Genomic DNA, 23,197 nt, shown 5'->3' with positions numbered 1-23,197 from the left:
CCCTCCGCGCCCCCGTGCCCCCCCGCCCTCCCCGCCAGATGCGCACCCCGCAGAGCGGCCAGCCAAGGGGAGGAGGGCCAGTCCCCGGGCTGCCATCCCCGGACCGCGGGTGGGACGCTGGGCTGCACAGCAGGCCTCGTGGGGCCCCAGCGGCCCAGGGGCATGTGCGGTGGAGCGTGGGCAGCAGCGCCCCCGCTGTCCCCTCGGGTGTCTTTGAGGTGCAGGCCACAGACCAGGTGGAGGTGCTGCTGCTCCTGGAGCCAGAGGAGTTTCTACGGGGCATCAAGGAGTTTCTGCAGGGCATCAAGCCGCTGACCCAGGTGCTGGGGGCAGGGGCAGCACCCCTTCTCCACACCGGGGGCGGGGGTGGGGGGTGGGTTGCTTTGCCATCAGGGCTCCCTCCTCAAGGGGAGAGGCGGGCCGGGAAGCGGCAGGGTTCTTGGCCTGGGAGCAGCTGGAGGCCTGAGGCGTGTCTGGAGGGCAAGAGGTCTAGGAAGGTTCTCCCGGAACTGAGACCAAGTCCAGGCGTTGGGTTACAGCCTCTGTAGGTCCCAGCGCGCCAGGGTCGGCAGCTGCCACGCACCTGCTGTAGGCTAAGCTACGCCAACTGGGCAGGGGTGCACAGGTGGGCAGAAATTGGGAGGTGCTGGGCTTTCCCAGGTCCTCGGCCTTGTGGGAGGCACATAGCTGGGTCGTGGAGGAAGCCCGTGCCTGTCTGGGCTCCCTGTCACTCCCGGGCTCGCTTCTGTCTGCAAACTGGCAGTGGCCCAGTAGCCAGTGGCCCTGCCTGCTGCAGCCCCACAGACAGGCTGACGGGTTAAACCCTGGTTTGCAGACTTGCCGCCCGGCCTACTCCATGCCCTGGGCCTGTCCTGAGAGCTCCACCGGCCTCCACCTGGCTGTCATCGGGCTAGACGCTTACCTGCAGTATGAGTCACTCTGGTGCCCCAACTAGGCTGGGCGGGGGAAAGGTGGTGGCAGCTCTGGGCTCGAGGGTGGCTGTGACGATTAACTCCCTTGGGAGGGCTCAGGGAACAATGAGGTGTGGGAGCCGCAGGGATGGTCACCTCTGCTCAGGTCTCACCAGCCCAGCAGTCGGGAGGTGCGGCAGCCAGAGGGTCCAGCAGTGGCCTGTGCCCCAGTGGCACTCAGCTGGCCCAAGGTGGAGGAGGTGAGGTGTTTGCCCTTGATCCTGGTGCTTGGGCTGCTCTCCAAGGCCCCGCAGCCCCGGTTTCTGTCCCAGAGCAGCATGTGGGGTTGGTCCCAGCTGGGTCGGTCTCACCCCAGGGGTGACATCTGACCCACAGTGTGGGCTCACCTCCTCAGGCCCTGGTACTCCTGCAGCTCTGGGCACACCTGGACGTGCTGCTGGTGCCCTCCTGGCAGGAGCTGAGTCAGCACGTATGCACCTTCACCAAGGCCTTTGCTCAGCACCCCTTCAAGTGCGTGACCCCCGCCCCGACTGGTGGCTGTGGCTGGGAGGGGGACAGGGACACCTGCAGGGGCGGTAGCTCTCTGGTCCCCCTGAGAGCGGAGAGGGCCGGGGGCTTCGTTGAGCTGGATGGGATGCTCGAAGGACACGAGACCTCTAGAAACTTCCCCGAGTCTCTTCCTGCCTTCAGGCAGTACCGGGAGTCCTGCGCCTTTTCCTTCTGCATGGATGGGCGCTGGGCAGCAGGCGAGCAAGTGGCAAGAGATGGCACAGGCCTGCGTGGGGTCTGGTGGCGGCAGATCAAGCAGTTTAACCGGGTCAGCCCAGCCGTGGCCAATGCTGTCGTCGCTGCCTTCCCCTCCCCCTGCCTTCTGCAGCAGGTGGGTCCCCTGCACCCTCCAGGTGTGGAGCCAGGTGTCCAAGATCCTCCCCTGCTCATCCCTGTGCCTGCCCTAGGCATACATGGCCTGCAGCACGGAGCAGGAGCGCCTGGCCCTCCTGGCGGACCTCCCCGTGAAGGTGGGCGAGGTGTGTGGCCCCGCAGAGGGTGGGGCCTGACCTCTCCCGTCGCATCTACCTCTTCCTGATCTCCACCGACCCTGAGTTCCTACTGGATCTGGGCTCCTAACCGTGCCTGAGGGACAGGAAGGGGCCTCGTCTCACCTCCCAGCAGGACAGAACAGGGTCTGCCCAATCAGGGGGAACAGCTGCAAACCACTGGGGGCAGGGACCAGGGACCAGGGCACCATACCTGGGGAGGGCATGGGGTGGCCACAATGTTCTTGGATAACTGGGACAAACCAGGAGGGTGTCCCATGCCCCGGGTCCTGTACCACTGGCCCCAGGGCTGGTGCCGAGCTGGGGCGGTCAGGAAGGGGAGCAAATACCTCTGCCCCAGGTGGTGCTGTGATGCAACCAGACGTGGCAGGAGAAGAGCCACAGGCACCTGGGAGCTCGGCCCAGGCTGCTCTGGTCCTGCCACCACAGAGATGTTACACAAAATCTAAGTTTATTACAGTCATCTCAGTCTGGGGCGGGAGGGACAGCAGCTGATGACATGCACAAGCAAGTTAAAGAACTCAAGGCTGGCGGCAACCTCCAGGGCCGCCTCTAACGGGGTGTCCTCATGGGCGGGGCCGCAGCCCCCTGGGTGCCGCCTTCCAGGCCCACAGTCGGTCCAGGAGAGCGGGGCGGCCGCTTCCACACGGTGCAGGCGGGAGCCAGATGCACTCAGGCTCCCGGGCCTGTCCTCGCCTTGGGGAGCAGAGGGACAGGCACCAAGACAGACCTCAGCCCAAGGCCTCCCTCTGGAGCATGGCCCGAAAGGAGGGATGGAGGACACACCCCCTCAGCCCCAGGAAGGCAGTTTTCGCTGGAAGAGAACTTAGGTCCGTCGGCAGCGCTTCCTCTGGCAGTGCCGGGGCTCAGGGCTGCCAGGGGTGGCCGTGGCCTTGGGGGAGGGCGCGGGGGGCTTGCGGCGGCCACAGCTCATGCTCAGGACCCAGCCCAGCTTGTGGTGCAGCACCTGCTTGAGGCCAGGCGGCAGGGGCAGCCCCTCCAGCGTGTCCCCGGAGTCGGGCCGCAGCTGGCGCAGGCGGTAGCAGCACAGGTACTGTAGGGACGTGATGCTAGCGCACGAGCGGATCACCTTCATGCTGCTCTTGGCGGCCGTGGAGCACACCATCGGGTAGAACTTCTTGTTCTGCAGCTTGGTGGCCGCCACGCCTGGGGGGTGGGGAGCGCAGCTGGACCCTGGGCCGCCCGCGAGGTGGCATGTCCTCCAGAGGCGCGTGACTCCCACCCGCCCGTGCCACCTCGCCCTCCGGTTTCTGTGAGGTGAGCCTTTTGGGGAAGCCTGGGGACGCTCCCCGGGGCTCCAGCTCTACACTCCAGGCCCCAGTCAAGGTCATGGCCGCCCTCACCTATGCACTTCCTGTTCTTAAAGAAGGTGAGCGTCCCATGCCAGGTGTCCAGGTGCACGCCAATGATGGAGCCCTGGCCAAACCTCGAGGAGAAGCTCGTCTTGTCACCCTTGTGGTGGAGAAGCCCTGGGGGGAGGGGGGAGGGGCAGTGGGATGGGGTGAGCCTGGCTGCCTCGGGGGTCCCCCCAGCCCTGCCTGCCCTCGGGGCACCACGCACCTGTGTAGGAGAGGCCCCAGCTGTCCTCATCCCTGCCAAGCAGACTGCAGAACGTGTGGTGGTACTTGTCCAGGTCCACATCTGATGTGCCGATGCCCACCATCTAGGAAAAAAGAGCAGGGTGGGCAGGGGCTGTCTTGGGCGCCTGGGGTGCTGCCCACCACCCCCCCACCAGCGACCGCATACCATGTCAGTGCCGTAGACCGGCGAGGTCATCTTGATCTCCCAGAAGTGCTGGCCCTCCCCCAGCTCCTTGGTGCCCCTGATGGCCGCGGTGCCACAGCTGTACTCCATGTGGAAGTTGACCTTCCGGTTGTCACAGCTCAGCAGAGTGGCCGAAGACTTATTCAAGTCATCCCATACCCAGTCAAAATCTGTAGGAGTGAAGGCCAGGCTGTGGCAGCTCGGCCAGGCCCCTCCCCGGTCCCCAGCCCCGGCCCCCAGGTGCTCACGCTCGTCCTCCTCGCCGCAGCGGCAGTCCTTGTCCTTGCCCCGGTGCACCACGTGCAGGCTGCCGCACAAGGAGGCCTCGCTCTGGCTGTCACAGTCACAGAAGGACTCCCCAGTCACAGGCACGGCGCTGGGGATGGGCGGCGGCAGGGCCGAGGACTCGGGGTCGGAGTCAGAGTCACTGTGCTAGGACAGAAGGACTGGCTGTCCCGACCTGGCGTGCCCTCCACCCTCTGCCCTCCACCCCGAGGTCAGCCACCTGTGGGTCAACCGCACTGATGCCCTGAGGACGGGACCGGAGCTTCCCTGGGTCTCCTGCGCACGGCCAGCCCCCACCCTCCTCGGTGCCACCCTGGGACCCTGGACACCTCCTGGGAGTGGGGTCAGGGGCTCCGCCCCATCCCCACATAGCCATGCGGTCACGGGAGCCCCGCTGACGGCCAGCCAGGAGGGGCCACCTGCCAGTTCTTTCTCTGGACAGCCGGAAGCACGGAGCCCGGGACCAAGTCTGCTGTTGACCCCAGGAGGGCAGCCTGGCAGCGGCCGGGCTCCAGCGGGGGCCCCTCAGCACGGCAGGGCGCGAGCACCTGTCCTGGACCGTGGCCCTCCCGTCATCCATGCCATGGGTGGCTCTGACCCCCCCCCCCCCCCACGGGGCCCTGGAGCCCCTTGGTCCTGTGTGGACACTTGGAGCTTCGGCTATAAGAGGTCCTCTGCCGGAGGGGGCCCAATCCTCACGGCATGTGCCACACACGGGGGCCTGATGGTGGCCCAGAGCCAGATCCTTCCTGAAAGCAGCCAGGAGGCCTGCCTGTGCGCACAGATGTTCCTATCCTGACCACATCTGGTCCCCTGTCCAGCAGGCAGGCAGCCTCGGGTCCTGATTAGGGCCCACCCCCGCTCCCCGCCCCTGGGCGCTCCTCTCCCCCGCAAAGCCATCTGCACCACAGGCCAGGGCTGGCCACACCTCCACACTCTGGCGCTCGGGTGCAAGGCCCACCCCCTCCCCCCAGCTGATGTGTGCACCTGTCTCCCGTGGGGTGGAGCCTCTCTGTCCCTAGACCACGGGGGAGAGGCTCTTCCCCCTTCACTCCCATGCTCCGTCCTCTGTCCTGCTGCTCTACGTGCTCCCACCAGGACAAGAGCTGACGAGCATGCTCCCATTTCTCTCCTGTTGCACCCAGGGCCATGGAGCACAGGCTGCCCTGAGGGAGCAGGAAGCCTTGGCCGAGGATGGACACGGGACGGGAAGAAGGCCCAGAGCACTGCGCTTGGGTGGAATGCAGGTTCCTCAAAAGCCAGGGCACACTCACCGCTACCCAGAAGCAGCCCCTTCCCACTTGGCCAAGACCCAGGGTCTCAGACTGGAGCGCTGGAGGCCCATATGGTTGGCCCCTGCTCCCAAGCCACGGGGGGCAGCTGCCGCCCACCAGCCATAGGGCAGCATCAGAGCAGAAGGGAAGAGGGGGGTGTTCGGCCTTCAGACGTGCTCGGGGTGACACGCCTACCCACACAGCCAAGGATTCCAGGTCCCTTAGGTGACAGGCAAGCTACAAACGTGTCAAGAGCTACGCCCGGGCCCCCCAACACCGCCCACATCTTCTAGCAATGAGTTGGCAAGGCAGGGACAGCCAGGAGAACAGATCACCTGGGTCATGGGGTCAGTGGGAGCCAGAGGCGGGAAGGAATGCAAGCCTAGGCCTCCTGCCGGTGGGGCAAGGAGTTTGGGGAGGCTCTAGGAAGGGACCCAGGACATCCCTAAGTCAGCCACTGCCTCCAGTTCTCTCCTCCAAGCCCTGGCGGTTCCCCCAAGCTCAGCCACCCCACTCTAAAGAAAAGAGACAACCACTTCCTCCTAGGCCACCTGGGTGCGTCAGGGCAACAACATACAGGGTGGCTGTGCCTGGTCACCCAAGAATCAACCCTGCAGGAAGCAGCCAAGGTGACTCAGGGCAGAACCCAAGCCCTGTCCTGGTCCCAGAGATCCGAGCGGCCATCCAGAGCCCTCCCCAGTGACAGGCCCAGTGGTCACCCGGCCCTGCTGCTCCAATCGGCATGGCTGAGGTCGGTCCAGTGAGCCACTCAGAGGCGTCAGACAGCCCGCCCAGCAGCTCCTCTGAAGGCTTCCGGGCCTCCCAGAACTCGAGCTGCTGTGCGTGGAAGGCACAGGCATCACGGCCTCTAAACATCGTTACGTTCTCTTTCTACGCACATGTACACGAACACGGAGTATCCGTGTGTACAGGCGGGGACGACATCTGGGAGCGTGCATGGCAAGGGAACCACTGCCACCTTTGGAAACGGGTTGGATAAGCAGAACACAAAACTTCTGTTGAACTGACCAAGCTATGTGACAAACAGATGAGTCGAGAAAAGACTGTGGTGTCTGTCCTGGGGTCCTGTCACTGCAGGCCACGTGGGTTCACCTGGCCCCTCCTCTGCTCTGAGGAGCATCTTTCGTTCCCGCCGCTGGCGCCTCTACTCCCCTGCAGCCAGGCACCACCACTAGGACCTACCTGCCCGTCAGAGTCGTAGCCCCAGTTCGCGGTCCCTGCCAGAGCCACAGCCCGGGCATCCGCGTCTCGGCGGGCAGCACTCAGGACAAAATGCCAAGCTCTGCTGCTCCGAGGGCGCCTGGCCATGGTGAACAGGATCTGGAAGGAAACCCAGCTTGTGAGCAGAGAAGCCCACGGCAGCACCTGCGCTGCGTCCTCAGCCCGCTGCCAAGGTGGAGGCTCTCCCAAGCCCGGCGGACACTCGGCGAGGGCCCCGAAGCTCTCCCTGACCGCCCCCTGCCCCCGCGGGCAGGCACCTTGACGAAAGCTGTGCAGAGCGCGTGGAGCACCGTCCAGATGCCCATGACCCTTGAACACGTATCTTGGCCCCTCTCTGGGCTCGGCCTGTCCCTCGGGCATCTCGCTCTCTCGTCCACTTTGACAAAAGGCATCTCCACCATTCGAGTTCCTCATGCCAGACCCACATTAGTCATGCAGCCAGCCTGTCCTCCCCGGGCGGTGGCCTCCCGGCCCCACCCCCAGACCAGGTCGGAGCCCCCAGCCCGAGGCCCGAGGGCCGCCACAACGCTCCTCCGCCCGGCTCCTCCCACTTCCCTCGCCGACTTCTTGGAAACACAAACCGTAAGAATTTAAACAAGCCTTAACCAGTCCCGAAGCCCCCCGGCCTTGCGTCGTTCCTGAGGTACACACCCCGTCCTGCTGAGCCCACCCCGCGCCCCCGCGCTTCGCCAAGCCACGGCCCGGGGCGGGGCGAGCCCTGTCCTGCCCTCTGCCCCGAGCGCCTTCGCCTCCCCGCGACCCAGGGCCGCCCCGAGGTCGGGACCCCGGCCCCGGCGCCGCCGCCCGCGGGAACAAAGGCGCGCCAGGCCCCCGCCGCCAGCGGTTCCGCCAGGCCGGGGGCGGCGCCGGGAGGTCGGGGCGGCAGCCGCTCACCTGCCGCCTAGCTCCGCGCTCCGCAGGGCTGCCGTGACCTACTTTCGGCTCCGGAGCGGGACGTAAACAATCCCCGCCCCGCAGCCCGCCCCCCGCGCTGCATTGGCCCCGCGGCGCTCGTGGGCGCGGGCGGGCGCGGCGGCGGGCGGGGGGCGGGCCGCGCTGCTGGGGCCCGCGGAGAGGCGGCTGGGCCCGTCAATCCAGGCCGCGCGTGCCCATTGGTCGGCGCTCCGCCGTGGACCGAGGGCCCGGCTGCCCATTGGGCGCGGGGCTAGGCGGCGCCTGATACGGAGTGGAGCCCGTTTCCGGTCGTCGTCGGACCCGGAACCTACATGCCCCTTACGTAGGATGTGATTGGCTGAGCGGAGCGCGAGGGAGCCTATGAGGACGGCCGGGGGGCGGGCACTGCGCGGGGGCGTGGCCGCAAGCGGAAGCCGCGCGGCGCGGCGTCCGGGATGGGTACGGCGGCTGGTGAGCGCGCGGGCGGGACCGCGGCCGGAGAAGAGGGGAGCGGAGGGGGGGGGGGCAGCGCTGGGCTCCCGGGGACCGGGCCTGGGTGCTGGGGGGGCCGCCCCGACACAGGCTCCCGGCGCCGGTTCCCCCGCAGTACTCCCGCAGCTCCAGGTGCGCGGCCTCGCAGGTGCTGACGACGGGCGGGGCGGAGTCAGGGCTCCCCAGGTGGGCCGGGACCGCCGCGGAAGGCCTTCCCCCTGAGGGCGCTGGCGTCCGTCGGGGCCAAGGGCGGGTCTCAGCTTAGGGCCACGCGAGGTGCTTGGGGGCCTCCTAGGGCGCCCGGTGCGAGGGCAACCTGCGTCGTGCCCCCCTCTCCTGCTCAGGGCCCGGAAACCTGGCAGGCGTCCGGCACATCCTCCTCGTGCTCTCGGGGAAGGGGGGCGTGGGGAAGAGCACCATCTCCGCGGAGCTGGCCTTGGCCCTGCGCCATGCCGGCAAGAAGGTGAGCCCCCCGCCCAGCCACCGCGGTCCTCAGCCTCTGCCCGCCTCGCGGCCCCTGCACGCCGCGGACATCCTGCCTCCTCGCAGGTGGGGATCCTCGACGTGGACCTGTGCGGCCCCAGCATCCCCCGCATGCTGCGGGCACAGGGCAGGGCTGTGCACCAGTGTGACGGCGGCTGGGTACCGGTCTTTGTGGACCAGGAGCAGAGCATCTCCCTCATGTCCGTGGGCTTCCTGCTGGAGAACCCCGACGAGGCCGTGGTGTGGAGGGGCCCCAAGAAGAACGGTAACGCCGCAGTCCGCCTTCCCGCTTCTCCCAGCTGCCCCCGTGGCACCCACAAGTCAATGCGGGAGTCCTGTGGGAGCTGCGCGCCGTCCGCCCCAGGGTTTTCGGGTAATGTGGGAGACCCTGACAGCTGATTGTTCCCAAGGGGTCGTGCTGCTCACCTGAACAGTCGGGCCCACACGGAGTTGGGAACAGGAGGCACCTCCGAGGCTGGCGTCACCACACCCCCATCCCCAAGCTCAGACCTGAGGCCGCCCAGCCTGGGCCCCACTGAGCCCCTGTAATTGGGGGGGGGGGCAGGCAGCAGGCTCCCCTGCCGCCACAGCTCCCCTCCTCCTGCAAAAGCTTGAGGTGTCCCCGAGTGCAGGTGCTGACGGCCCCCCGAGGATTACAGCTCCTGGGTCAGACCTGAGTGGAAGTCTGATGGGGCGGGAGCAGCCCACAGCTGGGAAGGGAGAGGTGCTCGCGGGGGGGGGGGGCCTGCTGTGTGCCCCGCTCCACCGTGAGAGGCGTGCCCTGCTGTGCTGGGCGGGCCCTGGGCCTGCAGAGGCCCCCCGAGCAGCAGGCCAGCTGGAGGCGAGGGGCATGCTGCGCCCCCAGTGAGACCCTGGGCCTTCACAGCACTCATAAAGCAGTTCGTGTCTGATGTGGCCTGGGGGCAGCTGGACTACCTGGTCGTGGACACGCCGCCGGGAACCTCTGATGAGCACATGGCCACCGTGGACGCCCTGCGCCCCTACAGTCCCCTGGGGGCCCTCGTGGTCACTACGCCCCAGGTATGGCGGCCGCTCCCAAAGCCGAGCACCTCCGTCTGCCCTCCGTACTCTTGGCGCTGTGCTCTGAGGTTACCCAGCGGCCGGCGGTGACTGGTTCCCGGGCCTTAGGCGGTGTCCGTGGGGGACGTGAGGCGGGAGCTGACCTTCTGTCGGAAGACAGGGCTGCAGGTGCTCGGGGTCGTGGAGAACATGAGTGGCTTCGTCTGCCCACACTGCGCAGTGAGTCATGAGGATTTGGCGGGGTGGGGTCAGGCATGCCATGGGCCGGGAGGGCAGCCAGGGACCCACCCCCGAGCGCGGGGGGGCGGGGTGTCCTTCAGGCCCCGTGCACCTCTCTCCTAGGAGTGCACCAACGTCTTCTCCCGAGGAGGCGGGGAGGAGCTGGCCACGCTCGCCGGAGTCCCGTTCCTGGGTGAGTGTGTCAGGGCCGCAGCTGAGCTTTGTTCCGGGGGCCCGGGAGGACGGGCTCGCCCTCCGCCACCCTCACGGCCCGTCCCCGCCCTCTTCCTCCGCAGGCTCCGTGCCTCTGGACCCTGAGCTCTGCGGGAGTCTCGAGGAAGGGCGAGACTTCATCAGGGACTTCCCTAAGAGTTCTGCCTTCCCCGCGCTCTTCTCCATAGCCCAGAAGGTTCTGAGCCAGGCACCCGCTCGGCTCTCCTAACCAAGGCAGCCACACCGCTGTGTCTCCCCGCATCTGGGGGCGGTGGGTGGTTCTACCTGGGGGGGTGGCCTGAGCCCTCAGAGAACAGCATGCCCCAGGGCATGGCCGGCTGCCTCCGGGGCCCCGTGGGTCACAGGGTCCAGGAGACCCTGGGCGTCTGTTGCCCACGATGCTGGTGACTGAGCTGGGGCGCAGCCTGTGAGGTGTTGGGCCGGTTGGCCTCAGAGGAGCCCACAATTAAACGTATTCCACCGGCGTGGTTCGGGCCTGATGCTTCAGAGAGCCGCGCGCCATCCTGTCCGGGTCTCGGTGCCCCCGCAGCTGCCAGCTGTGCCTGTGACGCCGCCCTTAGGCCCCGCAGCCCCTGGGTTGAGCGAGAGGTAGACTGCGGAGGGCATGGTGCTGAGGACTCGCGTGCCCCTAGGGGGCTCAGCCCCACGGCTCCCACGCCCTCCCCCACACCCTCCCCGTGGCGGCCGGCAGAGCTGGGTGGGAAAGGGGGCAAGGTGCAGGAGGGCGGGAGGGACTGGGGCAGGGGGGCACAGACTGATGCTTCCTGGTTGGAGGGAGAGGGCAGGGGCATGGGGGGGGCCCAGCTGTGCCACCTTCGCAGGACCAGGGGCTCCGAACAACGGGAAGGGGGCGCTGCCGCCCCTCAGGCATGGGCAGGCATCCTTGGAGGGTTGTAGGGTGGCAGCCACAGGGCAGAGCTTTCCTCCACCCACCACCCACCCCCAGCTATGCCCCGGGGTCACACGCTTGTGTCAGATGGCTTTTAATAAACTACGGCTGGGACCCTGAGGATGTATGTGGCCCCTTCCCTCCCCCCTCCCATCCATCGGTCAGGGACCAGGCCCCTGGGGCTGTGTCGTGTCTGCCGAGGGGGACACCGAGGGCCCACTTTGCCCCCAGGGGCCACCAGCCGGTCCCAGCCTCGCTCAGCACTGAGCAAAGTGGGCGTCGGTGACGTCACGCAGGTCGAGGCCTGAGACGCCCGGGGGGCCGGCGCAGGTGATGTTGTTGGAAACATAGATGGGTGGCTGGCCATCGTCCCCCTCGGGCGCGGCCTGGACGAGGCGCGGCACGACGCCCGGCTCCCGCAGAGCCAAGGCCCTGAGGGCACCGAGTGCGCAGCCGCAGTCCCAGGGGTTGTCCCCAAGCCAGAGGCGCTCCAGGCCGGTGGCCGGCGGCGTGAAGATCCGCAGGGAGTTGTTGGTGAGGCTCAGGTAGCGCAGCTGCCCCAGCTCGGCCAGCTCGCCATCCGGCAGCCCCTCCAGGCGGTTGTGCGACACGTCCAGCCAGAAGAGACGCTGCAGGGGCCGCAGGGAGTCGGCTGCCAGCGCCGCCAGCTGGTTGCCCGAGAGCAGCAGGTACTCCAGCTTGCCCAGGCCCTGGAAGGCCCGCGCCGGCAGGTGCGTGAGCCGGTTGGCTGTGAGGTCCAGCTCCAGCAGCTCCGCCAGCCCCCACAGGCCCTGCTCGTCCACGGCTGTGATGCCGTTGTGCTTGAGGAAGAGCCGCCGCAGCCCCGACAGGCCAGCGAAGGCGTGCGGGCGGACACGGCCCAGGCAGCCGCGCTCCAGGTGGAGGCTGTGCAGCCGGCCCAGGCCCTGGAAGGTGCGCTCGGGGAGGCTCCGCAGGCAGTTCCCAGACAGGTTCATGACAGCCACGCTGAGCAGGCCGACGAAGGCGCCTGCCTCGATCTCACGGATCTGGTTGTCGTTGAGTGTCAGCACCTCCAGCTGGCCCAGGCCCTCGAAGGCCTTGTCAGGCAGCTGCCGGATGCGGTTGTGGCCGAGCCGCAGCTCCTCCAGGAAGTGCAGATCTCGGAAGGTGCGCGGCCGCAGGCCGGCAATGGCGTTGTGTGACAGGCGCAGGACGTGCAGGCCCAGCAGGCCAGGGAAGGTGTCCTCCAGGAGGCCGGCCACGCGGTTGTGCGACAGGTCCAGCCAGCGCAGCGCCTTCATGCCCAGGAAGGCACCGGGCGCCACGGCAGCGATGACGTTGTGGTCCAGGTAGAGCTTCTGCAGCTTGGGCAGCTTGACGAACACGTTGGCCTTGACGCTGCGCAGGGCGTTCCTGCTCAGGTCCAGCTCCCGGAGCTCCCCCAGGCCGCAGAAGAGTGGGGGCTGCAGGTAGGCCAGCTTGTTGCCCGCCAGCACCAGCTCGCGCAGGCTGGCCAGGCCCTGGAAGGCGGCGTCGGGGAGCACGGCCAGGCCGTTCCAGCCCAGGTGCAGGTCCCAGAGGTCGGCCAGGCCCCGGAAGAGGCCCTCGTCCACCCGGCCCAGCATGTTGTTGCTGAGGCCGAGCGAGGCCAGGCCCGGCGTGTGCAGGAAGGTGTGGGCCCCCAGGCCGCGCAGCTGGTTCCGCTCCAGGTGTAGGTGGCGGAGCTGCTGCAGGCCGAGCAGTGCCCGCGGCTCCAGGCTGGCCAGCCCGCTGCCCTGTAGGTTCAGGAAGCCCAGGCTGGAGAGGTTCTGGAAGGCCGCCTCGGGGATGGAGGACAGGTTGTTGCCATCCAGCCACAGGGCCCTGGCACCGGCCGGGATGCCATCGGGCACACTCGTGAGGTTCCGGGAGCTGCAGAAGACGCTGAGCTCGTCCATGTAGTCGTCGTGGCCGCAGGTGCAGGCGGCCGGGCACTGCAGGCTCTCGGGGGCCCCTGGAACCCCGGGCTCTGCTGCCTGCAGGCCGCGAGGGCCCAGCGCTGCCCAGGAGACCAGCAGCATGGCCAGGACCGGGCCTCCTGCGGGGACAGGGGCCAGAGGGTGTGAGCCCCGGGCTGAGGGAGACTGGGAACGTTCCAGGCCACAGCCTACACATGTGCTCCAGCGTGGAACTCCACTCCCGACCGTGGTGCCTGACCGGAGATGGTGGCCTGCTGACAGCCCAGAGAAAGGTGGGAGCTCGGAGTTGTGTTCTGCCCGCCTGAGAGGGAAGCGGAGCCACGCAGGACAATGGGCACCTCTCGCAGCTCAGAACCGCCTGCCCTTTCCAGGCCTGCAGGTGCACCAGGGGAAGGACGCCAGGTCGGGAGAGACCTGAGGGTAGGGGTACCTGGCTGTGGGGCGGTCTGCGTCCCTCTGGGGACGCTCGATGGGGCCGTGTCACCAGGTGGGCTTGGGGGGGAGTGGACATTCTGGAACAGGCCTGAGCAGGCGTGTGCTCCGTGCTCTTGAGGTCAGGCTGCCCCGGTTCGGCTCCCCGGTTGGGGGGCCCTCACCCATGTGCTCCCTGGCCTGCGCACCTCACACCCGGGTACGGAGCTTGGCGCTGGCGGAGGGGTAGAGTGGGGCGGACGGGACTCCCCGCCATCAACTCATCAGGAGGCAGGGGCCTTCCGGGACAAAGGACACTGGGCCCCACACCAACAGCACCCCAAAACCTGCGTGGATCACTGGGCTGCCCACCGCATTGGGCCTGTCCCTGCCCTTGGAGGGCTCAGGATGAGGCCAGAGGATGCCCCACACCCACCTGCATGGGGCTGGGCCCCGAGGGGAATGGGGTGACATGGCCTGGCCTTGAGGGGCTGCGAGGGCAGCAGTCCCCAGCCTAGGGAAGGGTTCCCCAGGGCGGAGGTGTGAAGAGATGGGCCCTGGGGCCAGAGAGGTGCCCAAGGGTGCATCCCTAGGCAGCGCCTCAGCCGCGACGCCTGCCATGTTGGTCTGCCCTGAGCTGAGCCTTCCCTGGGGCTGCCCCTGGCCATGGGGCTCGGGGGGCACAGGGTTGGGACCCCCGAGTGAGGGGCCAGGGCCCTTGAGGCACCTCACCTCTGATCAGGGCCATCCGGCTGCGGGGCGGAGCGCAGGCAGGCCTTGAGCTGGATGCTTCTGCTGGGGCCGGCTGCGCCTGCCCTCTGATTTCCCCACTGCCGGGGCAGCCAGCACCCCGTGGCCGGCCAGCCCAGCCCAGCCCGACTGGCCCCGATTCCATTAACCCTCCCGTGCCCAGCGGCCAGCATCGGCCCCAAGTGTCTAGGATGCAGACGGCGCAGGGGGGACCTGGGGGGCTGCATTCACCCCGAAGCTACCTTGAGGGCTCAAGGTGGGCCGGGTACGGTTCCGAGGCCCCGGTGGTCACCCCCAGCCATCCTTCTGCAGGACTGGGCGGGGCAGAGCCGGGCGGCAGGCCCGTGGGGGACAGGGGTGTCCCCCGGAGCAGTCTGCTGGGCTGGGAGGCTCAAGACAGGTTGGGGGAAGCCAGGAGAGGAGGTCCCCTCGTCTGGCTGGTCTCCTGCCCCTCATAGGGGCCCCTGGGGCAGCGGCGGGGGACCTCCCCTCAGCAGATGGCCACGTGGGAGTTAAGCAGGAGAAGAGCCTGGCACGCTGACCCCCTCCTCCTTCCCCTGCCCGTTTCCTAACAGCCTGGGTGGGGTCCTTGTGAGGACTCCCCAGGCCCGGCCCAGCCTTGGCCTAGCCTGGCTCCTGGGACCTCGGGGTCAGCTGGTGTCTGGCCGCACCTCCTCCCCCCGACCTCTTCTAGGAACACCGGGGCGGCCACCTTGTGTTTGCTTTCCCCCGCACAGCCCTCCCGGGAGGAGCGGAGAGGCCTGGCTTTGGGGGAGCCGTCCTGTGGCCCTGGGACCAGCCTCCACCTGCCTGGGGACGCGGCCCGGCCTCTGGAGCTCCCGTGGGGCCATGGCCACCCCGCCATAGGCCCGGTGCCCCGCCTGAGGTCGGCCCCAGGTCAGGCCGGGAAGAAGGTTCCCAGGCAGCAGGGCCCCCAGCCACGCCCCACCCCGGCGCACCCGCACCTCGATGGGCCCCGACTCTGTGGGTCCCATGGGGGCTGGGCTGGATGTGGCCGGGCCCCAGGGAGAGGGGCGGGGGCCCCCCGGGACTGCGGCACCCTCCCCAGCCTCAGCCCGCCGGCCCACAGCTCCCGTGGCGGGGGTGGGGCGAGGGCGGCTTTATCTCTCCCTTTATCGAGCTTTGATTGATCCCCAGGTCGGGTCTCAGCCTCTGTTCTGAGAAATTATAGATCCGCCGGGAGAAAGTCCACGCCCAGAAATTTACACGGTAAACACGCGTTTACACAGCGCAAAGTGCGGACTCAGCACGTTCCCTGCGGGGCCTTCAGCCAGGTGGGGAGGGAGGGGACGGGGCTCATTCTGGAAACCCCTGCAGGGCCCCCGCGCTGCAGCCCTCCCCACGGCTGGGGCTGCCCCCAGCCCCCCAGAGGGACCCTGGAGCCTCCCGGGCCCCTCGGAGCCTGACCACTCAGGGAGTTGGCCACCTGCGGGGCTCCCCAAGGCACCTGGTTTCATTTGCTCCAGATTGTCACAGACGTGGGGTCACATGCGAACCCTGGGTCCGGCTGCATGTGTGACGCGGGATTCAGCTGGCCCGTCCCCGCAGCTGGCCCTGCTTGAGTCTCAGGATGCGCTCACCCGCCTGCGGCCGGGGACACCATGCCCGGAGCCTGTGGGTGTCGGTGGATGTGCTGGGACCTGAGGTGCGCCCCAGCAGGTGAGGCCGAGCCTTCCTGCGTGCTCAGCGGGTCACACCCCCTTGGGGCCGCACCCCTGCCCAGTGTTCCCGACCCCCAAGGGGGAGCGGCCCGTGGCCGTGGCACTCATTCAGTGTTTGTCAAACACCAGCGAGAGTGCGGCCCCTCGGGCTGTCGCCGACTTGTCGTCCTGGGTCACCTGGGTCACCGTGAGTCATGGTTCTGAAGGGTCACGGCCTGGAGCAAGTGTCGGGAGGATGCGGGCAGGGGCCCTGCACCGGCCGGAGCCTGTCCACTGTCCCGTCACCTCGGGCTCCGCCCATTTTCACGGTCCCCAACGCCCCACATGGCGCTGAGCGGAGGCCTCAGGCCGTGAAGGTGGCAGGGCCCGGCTCCGGCTGGTGTCCATGGCCGCCCGCCGCTCTGGCACAGGGACCGAGCACACGCTGTCCAAGCACCCCGGGGTCCCCTCACTGCGGCCGGTGGCCTGTCCCCAAGCCCCAGGGTGGGGAGGGGGTCCCTCCCTTCCGGGCCGAGCAGCCCACCAGCGTCTGAACCAAAGCCAGGGTGGGGTGGGGGTCGGGGTTGTGCTGCGGTTTGCGTGGAAAACACGCCCAAGCCCGTGTCCCCAGCCGACGTCATCTTGCCTGGCTCTCCTGCCGTCGCCTGCCTCCTGCACTGTTGTTAGGGTCTCGTTGCTAGATGGCAGTTAGGGGCCCTCCTTGCCGCTGGGTCCTTTGCTCTGCTCCGCATGTGGCGCAGCCGCGTGGGTGCCCTCACCCGCAGGTGTCCCCTGAGACGGCCACAGGCATGAGGTACACGGTCCAGGCTGTGCTCCAGCGGGGTGGGTGGGGAGGCAGCCCAGGTGACATGCGTCCAGGTTGCTGCCACTCGGGGGCCCCACAGACGTGGCCACGAGCATTGACCTTCCACTCTCGGGTGCACGTGTGTCGTGCCTTGGGTAGCTTCGTGTGAGCGGAACTGCGGGCTCACGGTTCGTAGGTTTTACGTGTAAGTCACATCTGCGCCCGACAGAGCCTCGCGCTCCCGAGCCGGCTGCTGCTACGTGCAGCTTCTTACAAAACTACTTAGATAACGTTTTGGAAAGTACGAGCAGTGCGGCGGTTTCACGTCCTCGCCTGCTTACGCCATGGTCGGTCACGCGCCGGCTGTCCCCGTGCCATGTCGCTCTGGCCGCGACTGTTCGGCTCCTTTGCCCCGCCTTCTGGGGGAGGGGGCCTAAGTCTTGCTTCTAAGTTGTTTTCCAAGGCTTTAGGGGTGACGGGTTATCAGATAGGATATTTGCAGCAATTTCTCCCGGGCTGTGGCTTACCCAGGTTTTCAAAATACCGCCTTTTGGGGGGCCCTGGGTAAGGGACCGACGCCTGACCTCAGCTCTGGTCTCGACCTCGGGGTCCCGAGTCCAGGCCCTGCCCGGCCCCGTGCTCGGGGTAAAGCTTCCTTCAACAAAAAGAAAAGGTACGTTGTCTCTTACAGTGCAGCTGTGTATTTGGATGAAGTGCAGCTCGTTGGTGTTTTTCCCTCAGGCTCGTGGCTTGGGTGAGCCTCACGCCAGACCCCCCCCCCCACCGGTCTCCTCCCAGGGATGGGGAGCACCTTCCCATTTACTTCCGTCATCTGTGTAAATCTTGCACCAGGGGCGCCCAGGGGGCTCCGTTGGTGAAGCATCTGCTCAGGTCATCATCCCAGGGTCTGGGGATCGAGCCCCACGTCGGGCCCCCTGCTCCCCGGGGATCCTGCTGCTCCCTCGCCCTCTGGCCCTCCCCCTTGCTCATGTGCTGCACACTCTCGCTTTCTCCCAAATTAAAAAAAAAAATCTAGAAAAAAAATTCTTGCACTATTTTCGACAAAATAATTTGAGTTTTATTAGCTTAGTGCTACCGTGATTGGGATCTTGATTTCGCTTCCAGCTTGTTAACAGCCCTGGAAATGCAGTGGGTTTTCCTCGCTGACCCTGAATCCCGGGACCAGCGCCCCGGGCTCTGCCCTGAGGACGCCTCTGCCCCCTCCTCGGCCTGCATCCTGCCCTCTGCTGCTCCGCGCCTCCCTGCGCACAGGGCCCAGCGCTGACAGGGGTCTTAGAGCTGAGATCAGGCCCATCCCCGTGGACTCTGACATGTGACAGTAATGCTGTCGAAGGGACAGCCATCCTCACCCCGCCCCGTGCCTGCTCACCCGCTGGCCGAGACTGTAGACCCACTGTCATCAAGAGGGTCCTTAGCAGCGGAAGGGCCTCAGGGCAGGCGCGAGGCGAAGGGAGGACGCTGTGGGCCGCCCCGGGCCCGCGGGAGGAAGCATGGCCGCGGGCGCTGACCCCGAGCACACCTGCCGCTGGGGCACTTGCACCTTCACACGGCACCTTGAGCCGACCCTGAGGTATCGTCCTTCCCTCCTCGAGGACGGGCCGCGTGTTCGTTTCTGGACGTGCAGCCGACCGGCACTCCTGTGACAAACACCTGCTCCTGGTGCGTAGCGTTGCGGCCTTTTGTTACGAGTTTTACATCCAGGCTCCCGAGACTGATGCCTCGTCTTCTCCCGAGGCGTCTGAGGCTTTAGGGTCGGGACGACGCTTGCCTGGCAGGAGGAGCGGGGACATGCCCGGAGTTTTCTGGAAGCGCGTGAGTGGTGTCTCTGGCAGCCCTTGGTCCGCACAAAGACTTCAGACTTCGCATCGATTCAATTTCTTGTTACAGGTCGAATATTCAGGTTGTCCCTCTGGGTCTGGGTGAGTCTCCGCGCCCTTCTGGGCAGCGGCCGCGTGGTTTTCCTTGCAGTCCCGGAGGGGCCCCAAAGGTCGTTTCCGCGGGCAGCGGTGGCATCCTGCACCCGCTTCCCTGCAGGCCTTCGGCCACTGTGCTTCTCTGTTGGCGGCTGTAACTGAGGGTTTGTCACCCTCGTGAGCTTTTTCACGGAACTAACTTTTGGGTTTTCTGTTTTCTATCTTGATGATCTGTTTTCTTCTACCTCCTTTGCATTTCGTTTGCCCTTGGCTCTCGTTTTTTGTTTTTTTTTTTATAATAAATTTATTTGTTATTGGTGTTCAGTTTGCCAACATACAGAGTAACACCCAGTGCTCATCCCATCAAGTGCCCCCCTCAGTGCCCGTCACCCATTCACCCGCACCCCCCGCCCTCCTCCCCTTCCACCACCCCTAGTTCATTTCCCAGAGTTAGGAGTCTTTATGTTCCGTCTCCCTTTCTGATATTTCCCACACATTTCTTCTCCCTTCCCTTCTATTCCCTTTCACTATTATTTATATTCCCCAAACGAATGAGAACATATAATGTTTGTCCTTCTCCAATTGACTTACTTCACTCAGCATAATACTCTCCAGTTCCATCCACGTTGAAGCAAATGGTGGGTATTTGTCGTTTCTAATGGCTGAGGAATATTCCATTGTATACATAAACCACATCTTCTTTATCCATTCATCTATCGATGGGCACCAAGGCTCCTTCCACAGTTTGACTATTGTGGACATTGCTGCTAGAAACATCGGGGTGCGGGTGTCTTGGTGTTTCATTGCATCTGCATCTTTGGGGTAAATCCCCAGTAGTGCAATTGCTGGGTCGTAGGGCAGATCTATTTTTAACTCTTTGAGGAACCTCCACACAGTTTTCCAGAGTGGCTGCACCAGTTCACATTCCCACCAACAGTGTAAGAGGGTTCCCCTTTCTCCACATCCTCTCCAGCATTTGTGGTTTCCTGCCTTGTTAATTTTCCCTGGCTCTCGTTTCTTAAGGGAGAAGCCTCTCCTCTGCCGTGCAGGTGCGTGAGGCCCTGGCTTTGGCGGGTCCCAGCGGCGTTGCTGTGGTTTCCAGTGAAACCCTTTGGCTCGTGGTCTGTTTAGAGATTTGTTCCTCCCAAGTGCTGGAGTCTGTGAACGTACTTCGGGTTTTGGTCTTTAAAATTCATAATGACTTGTTGCCTGGCCTCCACTAGGCTGTACTGGAAAAGGCCACGCGGTTGGGTTGTGGGGAGTGTGCCCTGTGTCCTTGGTGATGCACCGTCTAGGCCATCTAGCTCTTAGGGAGAATTAAAACCTCCGATTACTAGGGCGTCTGGGTGGCTCAGTCGGTTAAGCCTCTGACTTGGTTTTGGCTCAGGTCATGATCTCAGGGTTGTGGGATCAAGCCCCGCATCTGGCTTCACACTCCAGGGACAGTGCTTAAGGCTCTCTCCCTCTGTCACACACCCCCCACCCCCCATTTTTCCCAAATCTTTTTTTTTAAATATTTTATTTATTTATCCCTGAGAGATAGAGGGGGAGAGAGACAGAGGCAGAGACAGGCAGAGGGAGAAGCAGGCTCCACGCAGGGAGCCCAATCCCAGGTCTCCAGGATCAGGCCCCGGGCTGAAGGCGGCGCTAAACCGCTGAGCCACCCGGGCTGCCCTTCTCAAATCTTTTTAATTAAAAAAAACTCTCCTTGCTATATATCACGTATTTTCTTTTCAGCTTATGGATTACGCTGTTACTTAGGGGAGAGCATAGAGCAGTGCTGCTCTGCCCCAGTGCCTGCCGGCCGCCCCTGCCCGTTCCCGCAGGCGGGGTCACTCATTGCTTCAACAGAAGCCTCTTGACAAGTCAGGTTCCAGCTAAAGGCCTCTCCAGGAGCTGGGGAAGGAGAGGAAAGAGACGGGGTCCTCCCCCCCCACCACACACTGGTCACAGTGGGACCTCAGATGCGCCGGTCCCCCACCTCTGCTCTGCTATGGGCTCATGCTTCAGAGCCCTGGGAGCGTCCGGGGGCCCTGCCCCCACTCGGAACCCGCATCCGTAGAAGTAGGTGGGCCAGGAGAGACCTTTTATGGTTTTCCTGACAGATTAGTGATGAAAAGTTTGGGGTTCCTGGGGGGAGATGCGTGTGGCACAACCTCACAATGTGCTCAATGCCCTGAACGGTGCACAGTCGTGAACCTCACCTCATAGTAAACAATTTTGAAGGTTCTGATTGGTAAAGCGCAGTCGCCACTGAAATCTGAGCGATTTCACAGCTGGCGAGGAACGTGCCACACCGGGACTGGCGAGTGACGCAGGGCACGTCCAAGAGCGGACCCCACCCAGGAGCACAGGTCCCAGGGCCCTAGGGACTTGGTGCAGGTCCAGCTCCAGGGGCAGCAGGGCCTGGGGCAGCGGTCAGGAGACGAGCCGCCAGCACCCAGGCCGTGTGCTCAGCCCTAGGGGGCAGGGGGTGTCCGTGGCAGGAAGACACAACGGAGGCCGAGCACAGAAGTCCCCTCGCCCCCCTGCAGGGCTCCTCGCTGGCCGCCTGCGTGTGCCTCCGCTCCACCTTCTTGCTCAGAAAGACGATACCCTCCCCACCAGGAGCTGAGAAGCAGGCGCCACAGCAAGAGGTCAGCGTGCGGGGGGCACCACGGACCCTTCTGAAGAAAGGGGCACCGGCTGGCTCAGTGGAGCGTGTGACACATCCTGGGATTGTGGGCTCGAGCCCCGTGGAGGGGTGGAGATGCCTGAAGGTCTTTGAAAAGAGGAAGGGGTGCCCGGGTGGCTCAGTGGGTACAGCGTCTGCCCTCAGCTCATGGCGTGATCCCGGGGTCCTGGGATCGGGCCCCATGTCAGGCTCCCTGCTGAGCACCACCCCCCACCCCACTGCACCACCCCCCCACCCCACTCATGTTCTCTCTCAAATCCCTAAAGGGAAAAAAGGAAGAAGAAAAGGCTAGAAAGAAAACCGCCTGCCCAAGTGGCTGAAGAACAAACAGCAGCCGCGTAGGGGTTTCCTTCTTCGACCTTCCGAAGAAACACACAGTTGCTGGTCGTCGCTCACCCCAGGGTGCACCTGCGCGGGATCCACCAGACCGGAGGCCACATGAGGACACCCAGGCCCATCTGCGGTGACCTCTGGCCTCACCTGTGTCCCGCATTCCTGTCCCCTCCTCCTGGCACCTCCCCAGAGCCCCGACATCCTGACCTTGCTGCCCCACGAGCTCCCCCAGCGCCCGGTGACCCCCGGGTGCATTTCCAGCCGGGACCGACCCTGACCTTCCTCTGCCTGCCACCTCCACCCTGGGGGGCTTCACAGGCAGCTTGGCCTCCACCTGCCCAGACCCCGCCCACGGGCCTTGTGTGTCTCCGGGGAACCCCGCACTCCCAACAAGGCTGGGAACCGTTTCATCTCTGGCCGTCCCGCGGGCACGCAGAGACCTGCTGGTAACGGCTGCCCCCCACCCCCCACACCTGTCTTCAGGTGGGTGCTAAGGTCCTCCTGCAACCTGTCCGCTGCTGCGGACAAGATTCGCTCCTTTGAGCCGTCAGCTGCTGCTCACGTGCCCTCCACGGCGGGGCCTGCCCCGCCACGGCCCTGCTGCTGCCCAGCCGTGCCCTCCGCCAGGACAGAAGCCCCATGAGGGCAGGACGGCAGAGCAGCTCAGCCTTGGCCACAGCACTTGCAAGGTGCAATCGAGGAGGCTGGGGACACGGGCCGCTGCCCCGCCTGCCTCCCTGCACCACAGGAGCCCCAGGGGCAGAAGTCCCAGCATCAGGACCACAGAAGGTTCATGAAGGACACGGAGCTCGCCCAGGGTGCTTGCCCAGGCTGAGCAGATTCCAGGGAACAAAGCTGCCTGCAGTGACCCTGTTTGCAACAGCGTCAACGTACAGAGGATGGGGGCAGCCAATCCAGAGCACAGCCTCCAGGGACACAGTCCCGACCCCTGGTGCCGTGCGGGGGGTGGTCCATCCCTGGGTGCTCCCACGGCGTGGAGGATGCTGTCGCTCACGGAAGCCCCCCGCACTGGGGTCAATGTGGAGGCTGTGACCCAAGGGGGACGGTCACTTGCGTGGCCAGGGATCCCAGGGCTGATGCAGGCTTGCCCATGTCCATGTCAGGAGGGTGACATGCCGTGTTCCGGGGAGGGCGCAGCTTGGCACTCCAGGCCCCGACCTCGCCCTCTGGACCGTCCAGCGAGTGGCGGCCGCGTCTGAGGCCAGGGCTGCCTCGGGGACCATGTCCTGCAACTATAGGGCCGTGCAGACACCAGCGCCGGCGGCAGTAGGGTTTTAGCAGCACAGAACGCACTGGCGACCCTGATGCAGGACAGGTGGTATGCTCAGAACTTGAAACTTGTCACAAGAAGCCCAGAAATGCGGTGTCATGTTATGCCAGGCCCAACCCCAGCCACAGATACTATGTGCATGTGAGGACACGGCCGAGACTCGCCCGAAGGACGAAGCTGGGCTGTGTCCCTTTCTGGAAATGAAGAATTATCCTAAAGCTGTGGTAACGGGCACCACGGGCCACAGGACAGGCCTGCACCTCTGGGCACTTGCTCCCCACGGCTGGCGGTGCTCGCGAGCAGGAGGGACACCTAGCGGGGCTCCCAACAGGAGCAAGTGGGTCACTACCGCATGGACTTGTAGGAGGGCAGGTGGACACGAAGCACGCAGTTGAGCACATGAAGGATTCTTCAACAAGACCCTGGAGCACCAAGCTGGCAACCGACTAGGAAATGACTGCACTTCCACACATGCGGTGGCACAGAGCTGTACACTGAAGCATCTAGAAGGTTCTATGACACTCCTGAGGGAGCTCCAGCTCCATGGAGGGGGTCAACAGCCTTGGACAA

General features: G+C 65.5%; 4 protein-coding genes across 12 annotated transcripts; 2 read left to right on the top strand and 2 right to left on the bottom strand.

Annotated features, from left to right (window-relative positions):
* Positions 1-37: 37 nt before the first annotated feature.
* On the top strand, positions 38-2,568 carry EME2 (essential meiotic structure-specific endonuclease subunit 2). The gene is given in 7 exon segments (XM_038540801.1): positions 38-320; positions 836-927; positions 1,078-1,171; positions 1,327-1,442; positions 1,623-1,812; positions 1,889-1,960; positions 1,962-2,568. Coding segments are annotated over 7 exon segments (945 nt in total). The 5' UTR covers position 38; the 3' UTR covers positions 2,061-2,568.
* Positions 2,423-7,603, bottom strand: SPSB3 (splA/ryanodine receptor domain and SOCS box containing 3). 4 transcript variants are annotated; one of them, XM_038540799.1, is made up of 7 exons: positions 7,471-7,603; positions 6,538-6,675; positions 4,024-4,202; positions 3,758-3,945; positions 3,572-3,674; positions 3,355-3,480; positions 2,423-3,157 (listed from the first exon to the last, which is right to left on the bottom strand). In XM_038540799.1, exons 2-7 carry the CDS (start codon positions 6,594-6,596, stop codon positions 2,817-2,819), a joined length of 996 nt encoding a protein of 331 aa, XP_038396727.1. In that variant the 5' UTR covers positions 6,597-6,675; positions 7,471-7,603; the 3' UTR covers positions 2,423-2,816. The 4 variants fall into 4 exon arrangements, with proteins under 4 accessions (XP_038396727.1, XP_038396725.1, XP_038396728.1 ...); XM_038540797.1 differs by having other exon boundaries at positions 4,024-4,207; positions 7,471-7,597; XM_038540800.1 differs by lacking the exon at positions 7,471-7,603 and adding an exon at positions 6,834-7,226.
* Positions 7,604-7,861: 258 nt separating this feature from the next.
* On the top strand, positions 7,862-10,406 carry NUBP2 (nucleotide binding protein 2). 6 transcript variants are annotated; one of them, XM_038540790.1, is made up of 7 exons: positions 7,862-7,941; positions 8,307-8,425; positions 8,512-8,818; positions 9,332-9,486; positions 9,595-9,705; positions 9,829-9,898; positions 10,002-10,406. In XM_038540790.1, exons 1-7 carry the CDS (start codon positions 7,926-7,928, stop codon positions 10,145-10,147), a joined length of 924 nt encoding a protein of 307 aa, XP_038396718.1. In that variant the 5' UTR covers positions 7,862-7,925; the 3' UTR covers positions 10,148-10,406. The 6 variants fall into 6 exon arrangements, with proteins under 6 accessions (XP_038396718.1, XP_038396720.1, XP_038396719.1 ...); XM_038540792.1 differs by having other exon boundaries at positions 7,869-7,941; positions 8,512-8,710; XM_038540791.1 differs by having other exon boundaries at positions 7,908-7,929.
* A 500-nt stretch (positions 10,407-10,906) lies between these two features.
* Positions 10,907-17,364, bottom strand: IGFALS (insulin like growth factor binding protein acid labile subunit). The gene is made up of 2 exons (XM_038540789.1): positions 13,912-17,364; positions 10,907-12,887 (listed from the first exon to the last, which is right to left on the bottom strand). The coding sequence occupies exons 1-2, from the start codon at positions 14,072-14,074 to the stop codon at positions 11,086-11,088; spliced, it is 1,965 nt and encodes a 654-aa protein (XP_038396717.1). The 5' UTR covers positions 14,075-17,364; the 3' UTR covers positions 10,907-11,085.
* Positions 17,365-23,197: the final 5,833 nt, after the last annotated feature.

The sequence above is a fragment of the Canis lupus genome, chromosome 6, assembly GCF_011100685.1.
Source record: "Canis lupus familiaris isolate Mischka breed German Shepherd chromosome 6, alternate assembly UU_Cfam_GSD_1.0, whole genome shotgun sequence".
Taxonomy (NCBI): domain Eukaryota; kingdom Metazoa; phylum Chordata; class Mammalia; order Carnivora; family Canidae; genus Canis; species Canis lupus.
Note: the sequence above shows the minus strand (reverse complement) of the source record. Positions and strands in the feature narration are given on the sequence as shown.

Coding starts and splice junctions, on each gene's coding strand:
- SPSB3 (XM_038540796.1), bottom strand. CDS start 6,663: ATGGCCAGGCGCCCTCGGAGCAGCAGAGCTTGGCATTTTGTCCTGAGT. Junction 4,208..6,537: donor GCTACGACTCTGACGGGCAG/GTAGGTCCTAGT, acceptor CTTCTGTCCTAG/CACAGTGACTCTGACTCCGA. Junction 3,481..3,571: donor CTGGGGCCTCTCCTACACAG/GTGCGTGGTGCC, acceptor CCCTCCCCCCAG/GGCTTCTCCACCACAAGGGT.
- NUBP2 (XM_038540790.1), top strand. Junction 8,819..9,331: donor GTCCGCCCCAGGGTTTTCGG/GTAATGTGGGAG, acceptor GGGCCTTCACAG/CACTCATAAAGCAGTTCGTG. Junction 9,899..10,001: donor CGCCGGAGTCCCGTTCCTGG/GTGAGTGTGTCA, acceptor CTTCCTCCGCAG/GCTCCGTGCCTCTGGACCCT.
- IGFALS (XM_038540789.1), bottom strand. CDS start 14,074: ATGGAATCGGGGCCAGTCGGGCTGGGCTGGGCTGGCCGGCCACGGGGT. Junction 12,888..13,911: donor CCGGATGGCCCTGATCAGAG/GTGAGGTGCCTC, acceptor CTGTCCCCGCAG/GAGGCCCGGTCCTGGCCATG.